Source organism: Perca fluviatilis, chromosome 20 (assembly GCF_010015445.1).
Source record: "Perca fluviatilis chromosome 20, GENO_Pfluv_1.0, whole genome shotgun sequence".
Lineage (NCBI taxonomy): Eukaryota > Metazoa > Chordata > Actinopteri > Perciformes > Percidae > Perca > Perca fluviatilis.
In genome coordinates this window covers 23,776,939-23,792,846 of record NC_053131.1, presented here as the reverse complement: position 1 = coordinate 23,792,846, position 15,908 = coordinate 23,776,939, and the positions used below count along the sequence as shown (strand labels likewise).

Below are 15,908 nucleotides of genomic sequence, written 5' to 3'. Positions count from 1 at the left end.
GCGTGACATGGGACTAGAGAAGAAATGAAACCGAAACTGTTTCCTGTGTCACATTTAGATCTCCTCCAACCCTCCTCCTCCTTTCTCGCCTTATTTATCTTCTTCCCGCCCAGTCGTTTTGCTGCAATCTTGTTTTCCAATATGACCTTTTCCTCCCTGACATGCATTAAAGAGCCACATTCATGATCTTCTTGATTCTGCAACACTTGTCATGGCTGGCATTTCTTCCCTTTCTCCTTCATTTCTTCATTTTTCATTAAATCCCTTTTCTCGTGCACCCCTCCTCTTCAACTTGCTGTTGATTTGTAATTGAGTGAGGAGATTGTCTTTGATGCAGGCCTGCTCGCCCGTATCCATGCACCAGTAGCGACTGAGGTAGTTTGGGGAGGGGATGAGGAGGAGGAGGCCCATAAATCAACCTAATGAGAATATCTCTACTGAAATCAAGACAAGCTACAGCCACATTAAAGTAGTGGGGGGGAGAGGAAGGGAGGTGGAGGGAGAAGATGGAGGAAAGAGGCTAAGGGACTGTGGGAAGAAGACAGTTGGAGGTTATAAAAGGAAAAATAAGTAGTAATCTAATGATGAAATTGATTTGACTTGACTGTTTGATTCATTGTCTTTTGACCTTCCTCTCTATTTTTTGTGCACAGGACTTGGCCTGTTTGTTCGAGATCTACCTGAAACCCCTGCAGAATGAAACCTTCCTCACACTGGACGAGGTAAGTGGCGTGTGCATGTTGTGTGAAGAATGGATAAACCTCATGAGAGCTGTAGCGTACGGAGGTGTGTCCTAGGAGATGTTGAGCCTATGTAGGATGTGGAATTCATTGAGTGTTTATTACCCAGAGGTGATGTTGATGAACTCTGTTAGGCCATTACCACTGTGACTGGCTGGAGGACAAATTAGCATTCCCCTACACTGACCTTCTAACGTCACACTGGGACACACCAATAATAAAGGCTAGTTTAAGAGTAAACCCATCTTTTAAGTCTGCTGATTTCAGTGCACCTCTTTTATTAAGACAATGGGTTTTTTCTTGTGTTGTCCTTATAACATATAGTAGTAGCTGCAGCATGCTAATGACCGGAGTGTTGCAGTTTCCAGCCCTGTGTGCAGCGCTGTGCCAGTCATGACCTCAAACACAGGACGACTCTCCCAAGACATACTAGTCGATAGGCCACTGAGCACTGGGGCAAATTATAAGGCCATTATGGGACAGCGGGACGTGTCCAGGCACAAAGTGGACAAGAGCCTGTTGGCTTTTAATGAAGGGATGTGTTGACCCTAGGTATGTGTCGGAGAGAGACATTGTGTGTGTGTGTGTGTGTGTGTGTGTGTGTGTGTGTGTGTGTGTGTGTGTGTGTGTGTGTGTGTGTGTGTGTGTGTGCACGCGTGCGTGTGCGCGCTGCATTTTCTAGCAGGGCCATAGCTTGTTCCTAAGTGCCTCTGTCAGAGGTGGAGCCTTCAGAGTGGAGGTTTTATAACACTCCAGGGTGCCTGTCTGACTGTTATGAATTACAAGCTATCTTGGCTCTTTTTTTTTTTTTTTCTTGTAGCCTCATATTCCTTCCTTCTCCCTTTTCCCCCACCTTTCTCTGCTATTTTTTCCCCTCATACATCATTATCCATCACCTTCCCACAATGCCATACTACCTCTCCTATCCATTATCCCACCAACCCTCTGACCCTGTCTCCTCCTCAGATGGACAGTCTGTTCGGGAGCCTGCCAGAGATGTTGGACTTCCAGAGGGTCTTCCTACAGACCCTGGAGGAGAGGATCGCCTCCTCGCCTGACTTCAGCACTCTCGAGACCCCCTCACAGTTCAAGGTGACACACACACACACACACACACACACACACACACACACACACACACACACACACACACACACACACACACACACACTGCAACGTAACACCTTATGGATTAAATGTCCAAAGTGTGTGGATTCCATGAGAATGCATATACTGACATTCTTCTCAAACCAGGTGATTTTCTGAAAAAAGGTATGATCTTTGAGATCTTGACGTTTATAAATAATTGAGGTGGTGTGACAGGAGCATCGCCGGCTGATTTGTAGGCTTGACATGACAAGGTGTGGGATCTATTGATCGAGGTGGCGGTTCACTGGTTGGATTGTGAGCTGCTGAAAGCTAGTGTACTCAAGAGGTTAGGCGAGAAGGGAGAGGACAGAGGGGGCGTTTGGATAGTCTCCCAAGAGAGGGAGGACCGAGTGCTTCGGTCATGACTTCACATGTTCACACTCTTTCATCCCCTCTCTCTGTACTCTTTTGGCTTTGTGTAGCATTACTCTCTCGCCATCTGTGTGTAACACTCAGTCCCTGCCTTTGTTTTTCTATCCCACTCGTTTTACAGAAGCTGCTGTTTTCTCTTGGGGGTTCGTTCCTCTACTACGCTGACCACTTCAAGCTCTACAGTGGCTTCTGTGCCAACCACATCAAGGTGCAGAAGGTCCTGGAGAGAGGTACAGAACACAGCTGAACACATGAAGAATGCATGACGGCCAAAATACACATAAGCGTACAGCACAAAGGGAAATGGAGAATTGACATAAATACATCTGCAGACACATACTAATTCAAAGTGTCTCACACCCCTACTAAATTCAGCTTCCTTGCACCTATGTTGCATCAGAGACTCCTCACGGCACTCACTGTTGGAAGGTTTGGCCTTCTCTCTTGGGAAACATATCAATTATGTATAAAAGTAAATGTCTCAGAGGGAGACAGTGGATGAAAGTGAGGGAAAGGTTTGGGGAAACAAAATCCACCTTTCATTTTGTGATCGACTGTTTCTAAATATTCAAAGCTATTACCTGTTTTACAAGCAGATAAAGTATAAACAAATGCCGGCACATGCATTCATTAATACACAGACTTTGGATAACCTTGTCCACAAACAGCGGACCGTTACAACCTGAGAGCCCCAATAATTCCTTGCGTCGCCCTCAGCATGTGACAGAGTAGAAATTTTAAAGTTGATTTATGCCTGCTACGACGTCTGCCTTTCTGCCATTATTTGGGAACGCTGCCCAGTGCAGAGATAAATGTAGGAAGATTGGCTTCTTTGCTGACATGGGGGGATGGGGTGGGCAAATTGTGCTGCTTAAATCTGCCCCATTACTAGAATTTCGTGGGATATATTCCTCAAAGTAAGAAGCAGGATGGATATTTAATAGGATTAGAAGAAGAAAAAACACTCCTGAAAAGTCCCTGAGGGGTCAGAATTACCTAGAGGAGGATAATGTTTGGTAAATATGGTTATCAAAGCAACACTGGTGCATGAAAGAGTTTTCTGCAGTGTTGAATATTTTTGGAAGTTCATGAACATGTTTATTCATATATTATACCACCATCAGGCTATAAGATCCTTCGCTAAAATGCTTCTTAAATGCAAAAACTTAAATCTTTGATTTAAAAGTAAACCGAAGGGTAACCCTCTACCCAGTCAAAGATTCAGCACCTCTACATATATCTTATTTTAGTTATTCTTTTTTATTTAAGATTTATATGGTCACACAATACTGATGTTCCTTTTCAAACAGCATCTGAGATCTTGGCATAGTGCAAGTGCTTGCGTGAAGGGAAAAGATGCCAGATTCAAAGTACTCCACTTACATACACCCTATTCTTTAACCAATGCTTTCAATGGCGGGGTGTACAGTATTATAGTTGGTACACACTAACTAATATTAGAACAACATGTAGCACAATAATTGCACAGTACAGATAAGAATAGCCAAGTATAACAAGGGAGATAGTTGCACATTGCACACAGAGTATATAGTTGGCTCAGCGTGGTCAAAACCAGTTGATCCAAGTGAACAGAGAAGAGATCTGTGGGAGTTTGCCAACCCTTAAAGTAATTATATGCCCGTCTCTGCCATCTTCATCGCCCCCCCTCCCTTTCCCATCATGCCAAGGGCTCTGGGTTGCCTTAGTTTCTCTGTTTATTTGTCGACTTGTTAATTGCCTGCCAATTACTCTAGGAGGTGTCGATGCAGCTGCCTGTCTGTGGCTTGGAGTGCTATAATTAATACTTTAATGGCCCCCCTCAGTAAGCGTTGTGGAAGCATACTGCTCAGGGAAAATGTCATCACCTTTACAGAAGGCTCATTCTGTATTATACCAGCTATTTCACACTATGCTTTTTGCTTCTCCGTGAACTAAGGAGTCCCAAATTAATAATTTTTTACCATGTTTTAAATAAGACCGCTTTAGTATTTAAGTAACTCACCAAAGTTCTGCTAGATAAAAAAAAAAAAAAAACGCTTGTTCAATTTATTATGATACTCTGAGGTGATGTGCTGAGTATATTGGATGCATTATCAGATGTTTACACTTAAATGCTTCAGTGGTCATGGTACTGGAGAAGCCTACACTACCCCCTGCTGGAGAGAGCTTATTGCACCATGATTCTGCACTGGCCTGCATACGGCAATTTCAGATCTGAGTTTGGCATACAATATAGCCACACATTTCTCACTATGTATGCATGAAACAATCAGAGTACATCAAGAAACCCAAACACCAAAAACAAATGCTGCGTTCCAAATGACTTAGTTTTAGTATGAACTGCAGGTGACCTTACAAAGTATGTACTGTTGCATGCAGAATGCATAGAATTGGACATACTGTTCTTCATAACATTAGGCCTTGAACTTTGACCCTCTTGCTCAAATATCTGTCACAGGCTTCTGTCAATTAGCTGTCATCAGGCTGTCATCTGTCTGTGCTCTCTTGGCAGCTCAGTCGATGTGATTATCTTCCCCTATGCAGAGGATTGTGGGTCAAAATAGCCAGAAAGGCATACTGCAAAATGCGACCGGATGTAGTAGGACATCCTGGTATTTTTGGCATACTGCATTGACATAAAATGTATTGGAACAAAACTGAATCTTTTTCTGCAATACTTAATAGTATGGTAGTTATGGGTATTAGATTGGACCTAAATAAAGTCAACTGCTGAAAGATTCATGTTCAGTTTTCTTTTTTTTTTTTTTCAGCTAAGACGGATCAGGCCTTCAAGGAATTCCTGGATGCGAGGAACCCCACCAAGCAGCACTCATCCACCCTGGAGTCCTACCTGATTAAACCAGTGCAAAGGGTTCTCAAGTATCCCTTGCTGCTCAGGGAGCTGGTCTCCCTCACTGATGCTGATAGCGAGGAGCACTACCACCTCACCGGTAGGGAGAAAACATTACATTTAAAGAAAAATGCACATACACACACATGGAGGATGTGTGTAATACAGGCCATGTTCACACTTGTCATTTCAGTGTCCTCTTGTCATGCTATCATGCCTGGGAGCCTTAAGTGACAGATCTTGGCACATAAGACATGGCATTTTTCCCCTACACAGTGCACACACAATGAGCAAATACAACTTGCTACTGTAATGCAAAGCACTCGCATATGCAGTCAAAAATTGATCCCTTGATCCCTGTTACTTCATTCTGTCCTTGCCCCTACAGAGGCTCTGAAAGCCATGGAGAAAGTGGCCAGCCACATCAATGAGATGCAGAAGATCTACGAGGATTACGGCTCTGTGTTTGATCAGCTAGTTTCTGAGCAGAGTGGCCACGATAAAGAGGTAAATGATTTATAATTAAAGTTGCCTTGGCGGCAGTTGTACACATAAGTTTCCCAGGACACCTGCTACAAGGGTTTCTTGTTGAAAATAAAATACTAAATACCTATCACAATCAGTGATTGACTACTTCAACCTAGTTAACTATCTGTACATTATCAAAGTGGGGCTGTTTAGTTCCTTATGTCATTTACGCTGTCTTCTGTGCATTGCCTCCCAGGGATTGAATACATTTAAAAATTGATTAAATATTTAGTTGGTAACTACTGCAGTATACATATTCAAAGTGAATGCTATATAATGTTGTCTAGGTTATGTATTTAAACAGTGCTCAGACAAAAACAATATCAGTTTGCTTGAAAGTTAGCTATCACCCCATGCACAAACAGAATTTTGTAGTGTCTATGGAGCGCCATTCATAGACATGGATACTTGGTATGTATCACACAGCAGTATGCTCCAGCAAAAAGCCCAAAGTCTGGCTTGTTATTCTTCTGTCTCTCCCTCTGCTGTTTTTGTAAACTGTCTCCTGTGTCTCTCTCAGGTCACAGAGATTTCTATGGGAGAGTTTCTCATGCATTCCTCAGTGGTTTGGCTCAACCCGCATACGTCTTTGGGTCGCATGAGAAAAGACCCCGAAATGACCGTGTTTGGTGAGTATGCATCCTACCCTCAACTTCCACCCTGCTACACTCCAAATGTTTTTGGCAATCAATTTCTTGACTGGTATTCCTATTACACACCAGATACTGTTACGCCTTAAAGGCTTTGGGCACAAACGACCATATAGCAGACCATTTTGTGTGCTACCTGTGGATTTTTGCAGTTAAAGTTGAATCAGTACATACCAAGTGTCTTGGGTTTTCTGTAGAGCCGCACAGAATTGTGTCTGCAATAGCACTCACACATCCAGATCTGTAGTGCTTTAAGGCTTCAAGCTGGCATCTAAAATGCTTCTGTGGGTTGCTCTCCTTCAGTCGCTTTCCCCAAGAGGCATTCGCAGTAAAAACTAAGACACTGATGTGTTCTCTCTCACCAGTGTTCAAGAAAGCGGTGATATTGGTCTACAGGGAAAACAACAAGCTGAAGAAGAAGATGGTAAGCATTGTGTCTATTGCATTCATTTACTCTCACAAACCACAAATAGTGTATTTGGTGTGAAACTTAGCATTTTTCTCTTTTCCCCTATGTGCCATTCTCTACGTGATGACCAGACCAACTCTCGTTCAGCACTTTCTCACGGAGATTCGGACCCCTTTAAGTTCCGTTGGCTCATTCCGCTCTCTGCGCTGCAGGTCAGGTTGGGAAATACTGCAGGTACAGTAAGAGGCTGACAAACGGCCACAGTATCCCCACTAAATCACTCACAAAGTACATCCACTAAATCTTTTTGTTCTTTCTCCCCCTTCGTATTTCCCCACACAAACCCCCAAAGCTCATTCTCCTTGCCCACACACCTGGCATTTCTGTTCCCTCCCTCCTTATCTACTTCTGAAGCCATAAACCATATTTGGACTGTGTGATTAAAAGCCCTCTCCTTTATTCCCCCACTCTCCCAGGAACAGGCACAGAAAGCAGCTGCATCTGGGAGCTGATTCACTCCAGGTCTGAAGTGGAAGGGAGACCAGAGACAGTCTTCCAGCTGTGTAGCAGGTCAGAGATTAAACTTTCAGGTGGAATCGTGGTTATGATTAACGTTGGTATGCATTCATAGAACCCATTACACATACCAGAATTATAATTTTTTTTTTTAAAGAATAATTAAGGTGTATTATGTTAGTCTTATTTTTGCATTTTTTTCCTACCATTTATTATAACACTACTCACAAGTAATTTGCTTTCCAACGGGGCAAAAAATGAAAGCAGTCAGGTGGCCAGATTATCTAACCCACTTTATTTGGACCAAACTCAAAGTGTCCATGGCCATAGTGTCTGTTATAATTTCTCACGAAACCCAACCATGGCAAGTACAGTTGTTCAACGTTGAACCAGAACATTGGTCTGTAAACAATCACCTGTGATAGATGTTCACGGACAGTTCTCAGTCTCTCCAAAAAAAGGTTTGGTTAAACTCTGCTTTTTACAGTCTGTCTGATGGTGTTAGAAAAGCAAGCATTCAGAGGTCTTCTTTATAGAAATGTTAGTATTCACAGATCTTATTGTTGCTATTACTCATGGTCAAGGCTACAAAGAAAGACCCAAGTGGTGATCAGCTGGAACTATCTTGTAATTTATTCAAACATACTTAAAATGTAGGAAGTTCCAACCTCATTAAAGTTAATTAAAATGGCTAAGTGGTGATCCAGCTTAAGAAAATGAATCCTGTTCTCTTTTTTGATAATACCATTCTCATTTAAAGCTCACTAACATTTTAGAGGTCTTTATGCTCAGCTAAGCAAATTGGCTGCTGGCTGTATCTTCATATGTCGAACTATACCTGTAATGATTTACAATATTTGTAAATAATTTTTTTACCTTTACCTTAAAATAAAAAAACATTTAGTTTAATCTTGTAAAGCCTTTTTTCATGTCATGGTCCCTAAACAAGACTCATTAGGGCATGTCTTCCAATGGCTCCTGTTTGCTGCTGTTTTAGCATTTAACAGAAAAACTGTCTAGATGGGGATAGTAGTGTGAGTGAAGCCTGTAGCCCAATTAATTCTCATTACACACTGTGAAATTGGGATCACTCCTAATGAATTACCTCGCCCATTTCGCTGGGGACACATTGGAACTCTCTCACCAATCCTGTTAATCTATATTTAGCATCAGAAATCAAGTTGAACATATCCTGTGCTCATGTTACTATGGTACCTCTGCTGTGTCCTCCTCAGTGTGCCAGAGAACAAGGTCCACATCATCAAGGTGATCCGCTCCATCCTCAGGGAGAACGTGAAGAGGAACATGAGGAGCGAGGGCACGTTGGAGAGGAGCTGTAAGGAGCGCCTGGTCCCCCTGCGCAGCACCCTGCCCTCCTCCGCCAGGATAGGTGAGCGGTCAGAAGCATTCTCATGTAAATATTTGTGCAGGAGAGATTTCTTTCAATTAAAGATCTATAAACAAAATTCGACATTCGTTTCCAGTACCAGGTACTGCCTCCTGGGAAGTTTTCCTATAAAAACATTTCCACAGGGCAGAGGAGGGATTCTTGCTGACTGCTATTTTAGCCTTTAAAACCATCTACTGTGTAATGCTAAGTATGCATGTACTTTAGAGATAATCGTGTCTCACTTTTTAGGTCATAAAATGCTAGAGGGGCTAAGGGTGCAAGTGTTTTGCTCAGATAAGAGTGGCATTTCTAACTTCCATCTCCACATGTGTTACTAGGTTCCACCAGGGCATCCTGGTTGTGTAAGCAGCCACTTGGAGATCTCGCAACCCAGGCTGCGAATCCCAAGCTGGGGCCAGACTCAGATGAGGGGAGCCTGAGCAGTGGAACCTACAGTTTATCTGGGGCTCCTCCACCTTGCACCTCCTCTGAGATGCACATCCTCCCTGTCCAGCAGAACTGGCCTCAGCCACCTGGATCCAGCTCGCAAACCCGCTCCACCTCTGCTGTGAAAGAGTCTGATATTTTAAGTGATGATGATGATGATGGCTTTAGCGAGGGGGGAACAAGGAGGGGCAGTGGAGACAGCAGTTCCCCAACTAGCGCCATTGAGGCTCAGTTCCTCCAACTTAAACTCTCAGAGGATGCTGCCCCAGCTCCCTGTGTTCAACCTGAGGGAGTGGGGGACACTCCAGAGACCCAACCCAAACTGAGGCGAGGACACTTTAATGCTGTTAAGAGGAATACCAACAGTTTGAGGAGGAGCCAAGGTGCACTGTTAAACATGAAGGCACACAGCACGTCAATGGACAGCCAGACGGATGCAGCATCGTCGTCAGGGGTCATGGACTTCAACACGTTGTTGGAGAGAGAGTTCAGCGTCCAAAGTCTGGCTTCTGTAGTGAATGAAGACTGTTTCTATGACCCCGCTGAGAGCTGTGCCACTGAATCTGGAAATGCCACCTCATCATAGGGGACTGGATGGGCAGAGCAGATCTATACTGTACCAGGGCCACAAGGCAATGGTCATAAAGGTGAGAGACTGACCAAAGCCCCTGTGGCTCACTGCAGGCTATACTAGTGTGGCTGTGAAGCTGTGCCTAAACTCTGAAGTCGCTTTTGTAAGCCACAAACCTGCCAGCTAAAAGTTAGGTGTAAAATATCAGTTCTGATAGAAGCCTTGGCTGACAGACCCAGTTTCTCCCCCGCCGGGGGGGGGGGGGGGGGGGGGGGGGTTTCTGTTTGGCCCAATGATGATACCTGTAATGAATCTGCCAAGCACTGATGTTCCTGCAATTTCCTCAGCTCTCTGGGCTTTTCCCAACAAACTGTCTGAGTGACGTATTCCATCCTGGTTTCCCCTGCAGCTCATGCTGATTGGCAGTTTTTATTTGGTTGACCTTTGAAGAAATGGAAAGAATGTCCTCGTCCGTACCAAAAGTTAAGAGGAAGAAAGTCCGTAGTGCATATAGAGCCATGGGAACAAGTTTTTGGAGGCACAGTTTGCCGGGCAGCAGGCCTTCACACAGAGGTCATGGGTTCAGGGTTGGTAAAATTTCCATTTGCATTTGGTGTCACAGAACCAAACACTGTAGGTCATTGGTTATTACAAATTACCTTTTCGTTAAAAGTGAAAGGTGGCACTGATTTAAAGGCTATTACGATCTAAAAAGATCCATCCAAAGAGCTGTGGTGTTCGTGTCAGTCCTCCTGAAAAGAGATGCTGGCTGGCTTAAACAAACAGGGAGGACACTGACTTTCGCAACTAAGCCTTTTTGTGCACTAAAGTACAATGTTTGCCCATTGTATCTGTACAGGTTTTAATGTTATTAATGCTGTTTTTATTTATTGATAGATTTCATTATGTATATCTTAGCAAACTAACTTTTTTGGGTGAAGGCTTGAACTGTTGGCTAAAGATCTGGTCCATTAGTATATAAAAAAAAATTTTAAAAAATGCAATACCGCTTGACATTTTTTCCACTTCATTTTAAATGTAGCCTACTGTCTTTTTCTGAAGATTGTAATTTTCAGTTTATGCATTGAAATGTACAAGTGTTTTTGAGATCTGGCTGCCTAATTGAATGATTTAAACTACAATGATGTTTAAAAGCCAATGTTTCTTTTTGTTTGTGTCCTGTGTGTGTGTGTGTATATATAATCTTTTCTATCTTGGAAACATTAATGTATTCTCTTACACATATTTGACACTGTACAGGTAAGAACAATGCAGGAATTAGCAATAAATGCAGCTGATATTTTTGTAAAAGCTTTGTTTGCCATAGTATAAAGTACATGTTGAGGTACTATTAAAAAGGCAAACCACTGCTACATTCTTTACCTTCTCAGCTCAACCTTACCATGCCTTTAATGCTAGCATACCAATGAATGTGAATGCCCCATTCTTATGGAATTGTTTTATAAATAAAAGTTTTATCTGAATGACAAATGGAGAACAATGCTTTCAACTTGCCCTTCAAAGTCTGTCATTTCCGTTCTACTGACGGGTAAGACAGTGCTGGGAAGTCTCATCTCAGGCTTGGTCCCTGGGCTCGACTCTCCACCCGTCCCTGATTAGCTGTCATAAGAAATGCAGGTATTGGATTAAAAAAAAGGTGGTAATTCCTCAATAGAATATCTAATTATCTGACAGAAGTGGGGCACCGTTACATAAAGTAAGAGCTTTACTGCAGTGCTTGGATTTTATACACTGATGTGTGAAATTAACCAAGCTACACAAATTTTCAATTGGCTGAGCACATTCAGCATCACCACAAGGACAACACATTTTTTTATGAGTTTCATTTTAACTAAGACATACATAAACGTAAACAAACCCTGAAAAAAAATAGAAGCAAAATAAATATATATATATCTATCTATATATCTATCTATATATCTATCTATATATCTATCTATATATCTATCTATATATCTATCTATATATCTATCTATATATCTATCTATATATCTATCTATATATCTATCTATATATCTATCTATATATTTATATATATTATATATATATCTATATCTATATCTATATATATATATATATATATATATATATCTCGCCTCTCTATCAATAGATTTCTTTTTTTCTTTTCAACAAAGTTCAAAAATCAAATCTGTTTGAAAGTATCTTGTTTATCCTTAACTATATACATTATTTTTTCCATTGTCCACCTCCAATCCTCCAATGTTATGTCCTCCTGAATGTCTTCCTTCCACGAATTCAATTTGTGCTCAGTTGAGTTAGATATTAGCATAGCATATAAAACTGAGATTCTACCCTTGGTGTTGCAATTGGTTGACAAGATATTTTCTAACACGGACAAAGGGGGTTCCATAATTTTTTGATTCTGGGCAGCCATTATATAGCTCCTTATTTGTAAGTGTTTTCTAGGAACATTGTGTTTTACCATGAGTTTTTCAAATGACATAATACTTTTATCCTTATACAAGTCGAGAATGTTCCTCAAACCTCTGCTGGCCCATAATTGGAAACCCTAATCGGCTCTCCCAGGAGCAAATTTCTGGTTTCACCAAATAGGACTGAAGGCTGACAGAGTGTTTGTTTCACCCAGAAATTTCCGCGCTTCATACCAGACATTTATTGTATTTAAAAGAAAAGGCTTCTTTGTTTTCTTAGTTTCTTGATATCCGTTGAGTAGAAATACAGATTAAGGGGTAATTTGGAGATTACAGAGGCCGTGTCAATCTCCATCCACGCAGGCATAGTGTCTAAAGAGAAATAGTACCACTGGATACTAGGCACATTGACCCCTCACACTGTCATATGGTAAAAACAATAAAGACAAGTGGACCCTGGGACATCTGTAATTCCAGATTAAAGCAGAAAACATCTTTTTTAGTTTTGAAAAGAAGAGATGGTGGTGGCAAAGGAATGTTCTGAAATAGATACAAAAGCTTTGGGAAAATATTAATTTTAAGGACGTTAATCCGTCCGATTAAAGATATAGGTAAGAATGACCATATATCTAACGATTTAGTTATTGAGTCTACGATGGGGTCATAGTTAGTTGAAACTATCTTATCGATCTCTGGCACAATGCGAATGCAGAGATATGTAAAACACTCAGATGTATTGAAAGAGGCGACCAGAGGTGTAGGTTTACGTCTTTCCTCCTCCTTCAGCATCATAATTTGGGATTTTTTGTAACCCGAAAATATTCCAAACTCTTATTAAATCTAGAAGTGTTGAGCTTTGCAAATTTGTAAGAAACAATATTATATCATCGGCAAATAGAGTTATTCAATGGTCTAGTTGGTCTATTTTTATACCTGAAATTCGGGGTGTGATCTTATAGCTATAGCTAGAGGCTCGATAGCGAGAATAAATAGGAGAGGAGAAAGAAGGCAACCCTGCCGAGAGCCTCTGTGGATGTCAAAGGGCTCAGATACCGTATTATTAGTAAGAATCTCTGCAGAAGGATTTGTATATAAAATCTTAATCCATTTACAAAAGTTTGCACCACACCCAAAGCCAGTTAGCACTTCAAAGAGGTAAGGCCACTCCACTCTGTCAAAGGCCTTCTCTGCATCCAAAGACAGGATTGCAGTGTCCGATGACCCTTTTCTAGAATGTAAAACATTAAGCACTCTCCTGACATTATGGAATCCCTGACACCCCTGTATAAAACCATTTTGGTCTCCACCTACCAAGATCCTCCAACCTCCCAGCCAGTGTTTTAAAAAACACCTTAGTGTCGGAGTTCAGAAGCAAAATAGCACGATACAAGGACAATTAATTAATTTAATTCTATTGGGCACTACCCAGAAAGGAGGTGAATGGAATTGAATTATAGTGCTTAAGCACTATAATAACTTAAGCGAGGCTATGTATGTAACATTTGTTGTACAACAGCCACTGTGGCCATACGTGACGATGTTTATGCTAAAACTTAGTAGCTAGTAGCACAAGTACAAAAGAGTCATAAAACTAGGAGGATACAAGTCAGTTTGGTTCAGGTCTGGTGTGATTGATCCAGTTACCATGCAATGACAGATAGCTGTGGCAGTTTGGTATCCAGGTTAACTATGAAGGGTGGTGGTGGGCCCAAAATTTTGAAAATGTCCTCCAATCACCTCTAACCTACCACAGAAAGTCTGTGTCATGTGTTATCGCATAACAACACATGACACAGACTCTCTTTGACATACTATACTATGACTTTTTTTCGACACATGATACTATGACTTTTTCTTTAGCTCAGTCGGTTGGAAAACTGATTGAAGTGTCTTAGGTTGGGAGTTTGACTCCCATCAAATGCTAATTATTTTTTAAGTGTCCAGAGGAAAGTCTCTCTATACTATGACTTTTTTCAACATACTATACTATGCCTTTTTTCCCCGATATACTGTGACTTTTTTAATCACTTTTTTTTAAATCACTTTTTGACATACTATGACTTTTTTATGATTTTTTCCACATACTATACTATGACTTTTTACGATAAACTTGTTCCTCAGTTCAGTCTATTACAAGACTGGTTAGGGTGTTCTAGGTTGGGAGTTTGATTCCCATCAAGTGCTAATTATTTTTTAAGTCAGATGTCCAGAGGAAAGTCACACTATACTATGACTTTTATCAACATACTATACTATGACTTTTTAATGTTTTTATTCTACATACTATGACTTTTTAATGTTTTTATTCGACATACATTTTTGGAACCGAACCCACAGCATCTGCGACAAGGACTGAGCCTCTGTACATGGGGCGCACGCTCAACCAGGTGAGCTACCCAGGTGCCTGACTGTCTTTCAACTAACACAAAAAAATCTGTTTTGCGTCTTTCGCTATATGTTGCAGCCTTTCGCAATGTGTTTATTGCGCCAGATGATATCGCGATGACGATAAAAAAAACTATACATTGTGCAGCCCTAATTTATATATATTATATCATGTGTATTTATTATAATAATAAATGTATAGTGTGTGTGTGTGTACACACACACACAGGTGTAAATGCACTCAGGACACACACACACACACACACACACACACACACACACACACACACACACACACACACACACACACACACACACACACACACACACACACACACACACACACACACACACACACACACACACACACACACACACACACACACACACACACACACACCACAGTATGTGTCCTGAGTGCATTTACACCTGTACTTAGAGCGGTCTACTTGTGATCCGATCACTTAGGATTTTTTAATACCAGGTCAAAACGGGCTCTCTCTCTCTCGCTCTCTACATATCTATACGTTTATATGTCTTTCTCTGTCAATGTCTGTCTGACGTAAAGAAACAGTGGCGCAGATAGGCAAAACATTTGAACTCATCATTTTTTACTCTTTATTTTGCATCCTCCATTACTTTCCCACATTTTTCGATAATTTTACTGCTTCACCATCACTGCTTTCCATGCTTAATCAAGTCTTATTTAGGGATTCATACTTAATTCAAGCCTAAAAATGTTCCACATCCTTCATTCATTAGGAGTTTTATACAACTTAAAAAATATTTTCGTACTTTTTGAAAATATTGAACACAGCTTTTTGAGATTTCTTAATTTGACCTACCCATTACCCATTTTACCAACTCATTCATTACTCTGTTATTTCCTCATCCAAAGTAAAGCTGGCAATTCAGTTTAGCATCAGCTTTTACAAAAAAATGTCATACCATATTGGTACTATTCGGCTTTTAAAGCCTTTTTTTTATTTTTTATTAATTAGAACCATTTCCACTTTTCCCTACAACTTCACCTTTTTACACATTTTAACCAATTCAATTTTATTTATAGTATCAAATCATAACAAGATTTATATCAAGACAATGTAGTGACAGTTTCTCAAATAAAACTTAAAATATTCCACTTTTGTTTGATATATTATTGGTATTTTTCAACATTTCAAAGAAATGCATACTAATTAAAACCATTCCCACTTCTTCAACTATTCTCACTACATCACCAGCAATGCCAGCAATCCAGTTTAGCTTTAGCAATTTAGCTTTTCAACATTCACAAAGATTGTCTGCAAGAAATGCATTCTCTAGTTTGTTCTAAAGAGAGTATACTTTTTACTTCACCACACCTTTTTGGGAGTTATTTTGCATATATATATATTTTATACAAAACATAGCACGACTGATCAAATAAATCATAAATGGATCATAAAAATGGTAATGTAAATTTAAATAATGTTTAGTTATTTACTTA

At 40.7% G+C, this 15,908-nt stretch overlaps 1 protein-coding gene across 6 annotated transcripts in view; it reads left to right on the top strand.

Moving 5' to 3' along the window:
* LOC120549331 (T-lymphoma invasion and metastasis-inducing protein 2-like) overlaps nucleotides 1–9,867 on the top strand; it is a 121,669-nt gene extending 111,802 nt beyond the window's left edge. For all 6 annotated transcript variants that reach the window (XM_039786170.1, XM_039786172.1, XM_039786174.1 and 3 more), the window contains 11 exons: nucleotides 654–722; nucleotides 1,707–1,832; nucleotides 2,383–2,491; nucleotides 5,033–5,212; nucleotides 5,501–5,619; nucleotides 6,161–6,269; nucleotides 6,656–6,714; nucleotides 6,831–6,933; nucleotides 7,176–7,269; nucleotides 8,451–8,605; nucleotides 8,944–9,867. In XM_039786170.1, the coding sequence (XP_039642104.1) occupies nucleotides 654–722; nucleotides 1,707–1,832; nucleotides 2,383–2,491; nucleotides 5,033–5,212; nucleotides 5,501–5,619; nucleotides 6,161–6,269; nucleotides 6,656–6,714; nucleotides 6,831–6,933; nucleotides 7,176–7,269; nucleotides 8,451–8,605; nucleotides 8,944–9,638 (1,818 nt within the window). In that variant the 3' untranslated portion in view covers nucleotides 9,639–9,867. The remainder of the gene's footprint in view (nucleotides 1–653; nucleotides 723–1,706; nucleotides 1,833–2,382; nucleotides 2,492–5,032; nucleotides 5,213–5,500; nucleotides 5,620–6,160; nucleotides 6,270–6,655; nucleotides 6,715–6,830; nucleotides 6,934–7,175; nucleotides 7,270–8,450; nucleotides 8,606–8,943) is intronic.
* The last annotated feature ends 6,041 nt before the right edge of the window (nucleotides 9,868–15,908 follow it).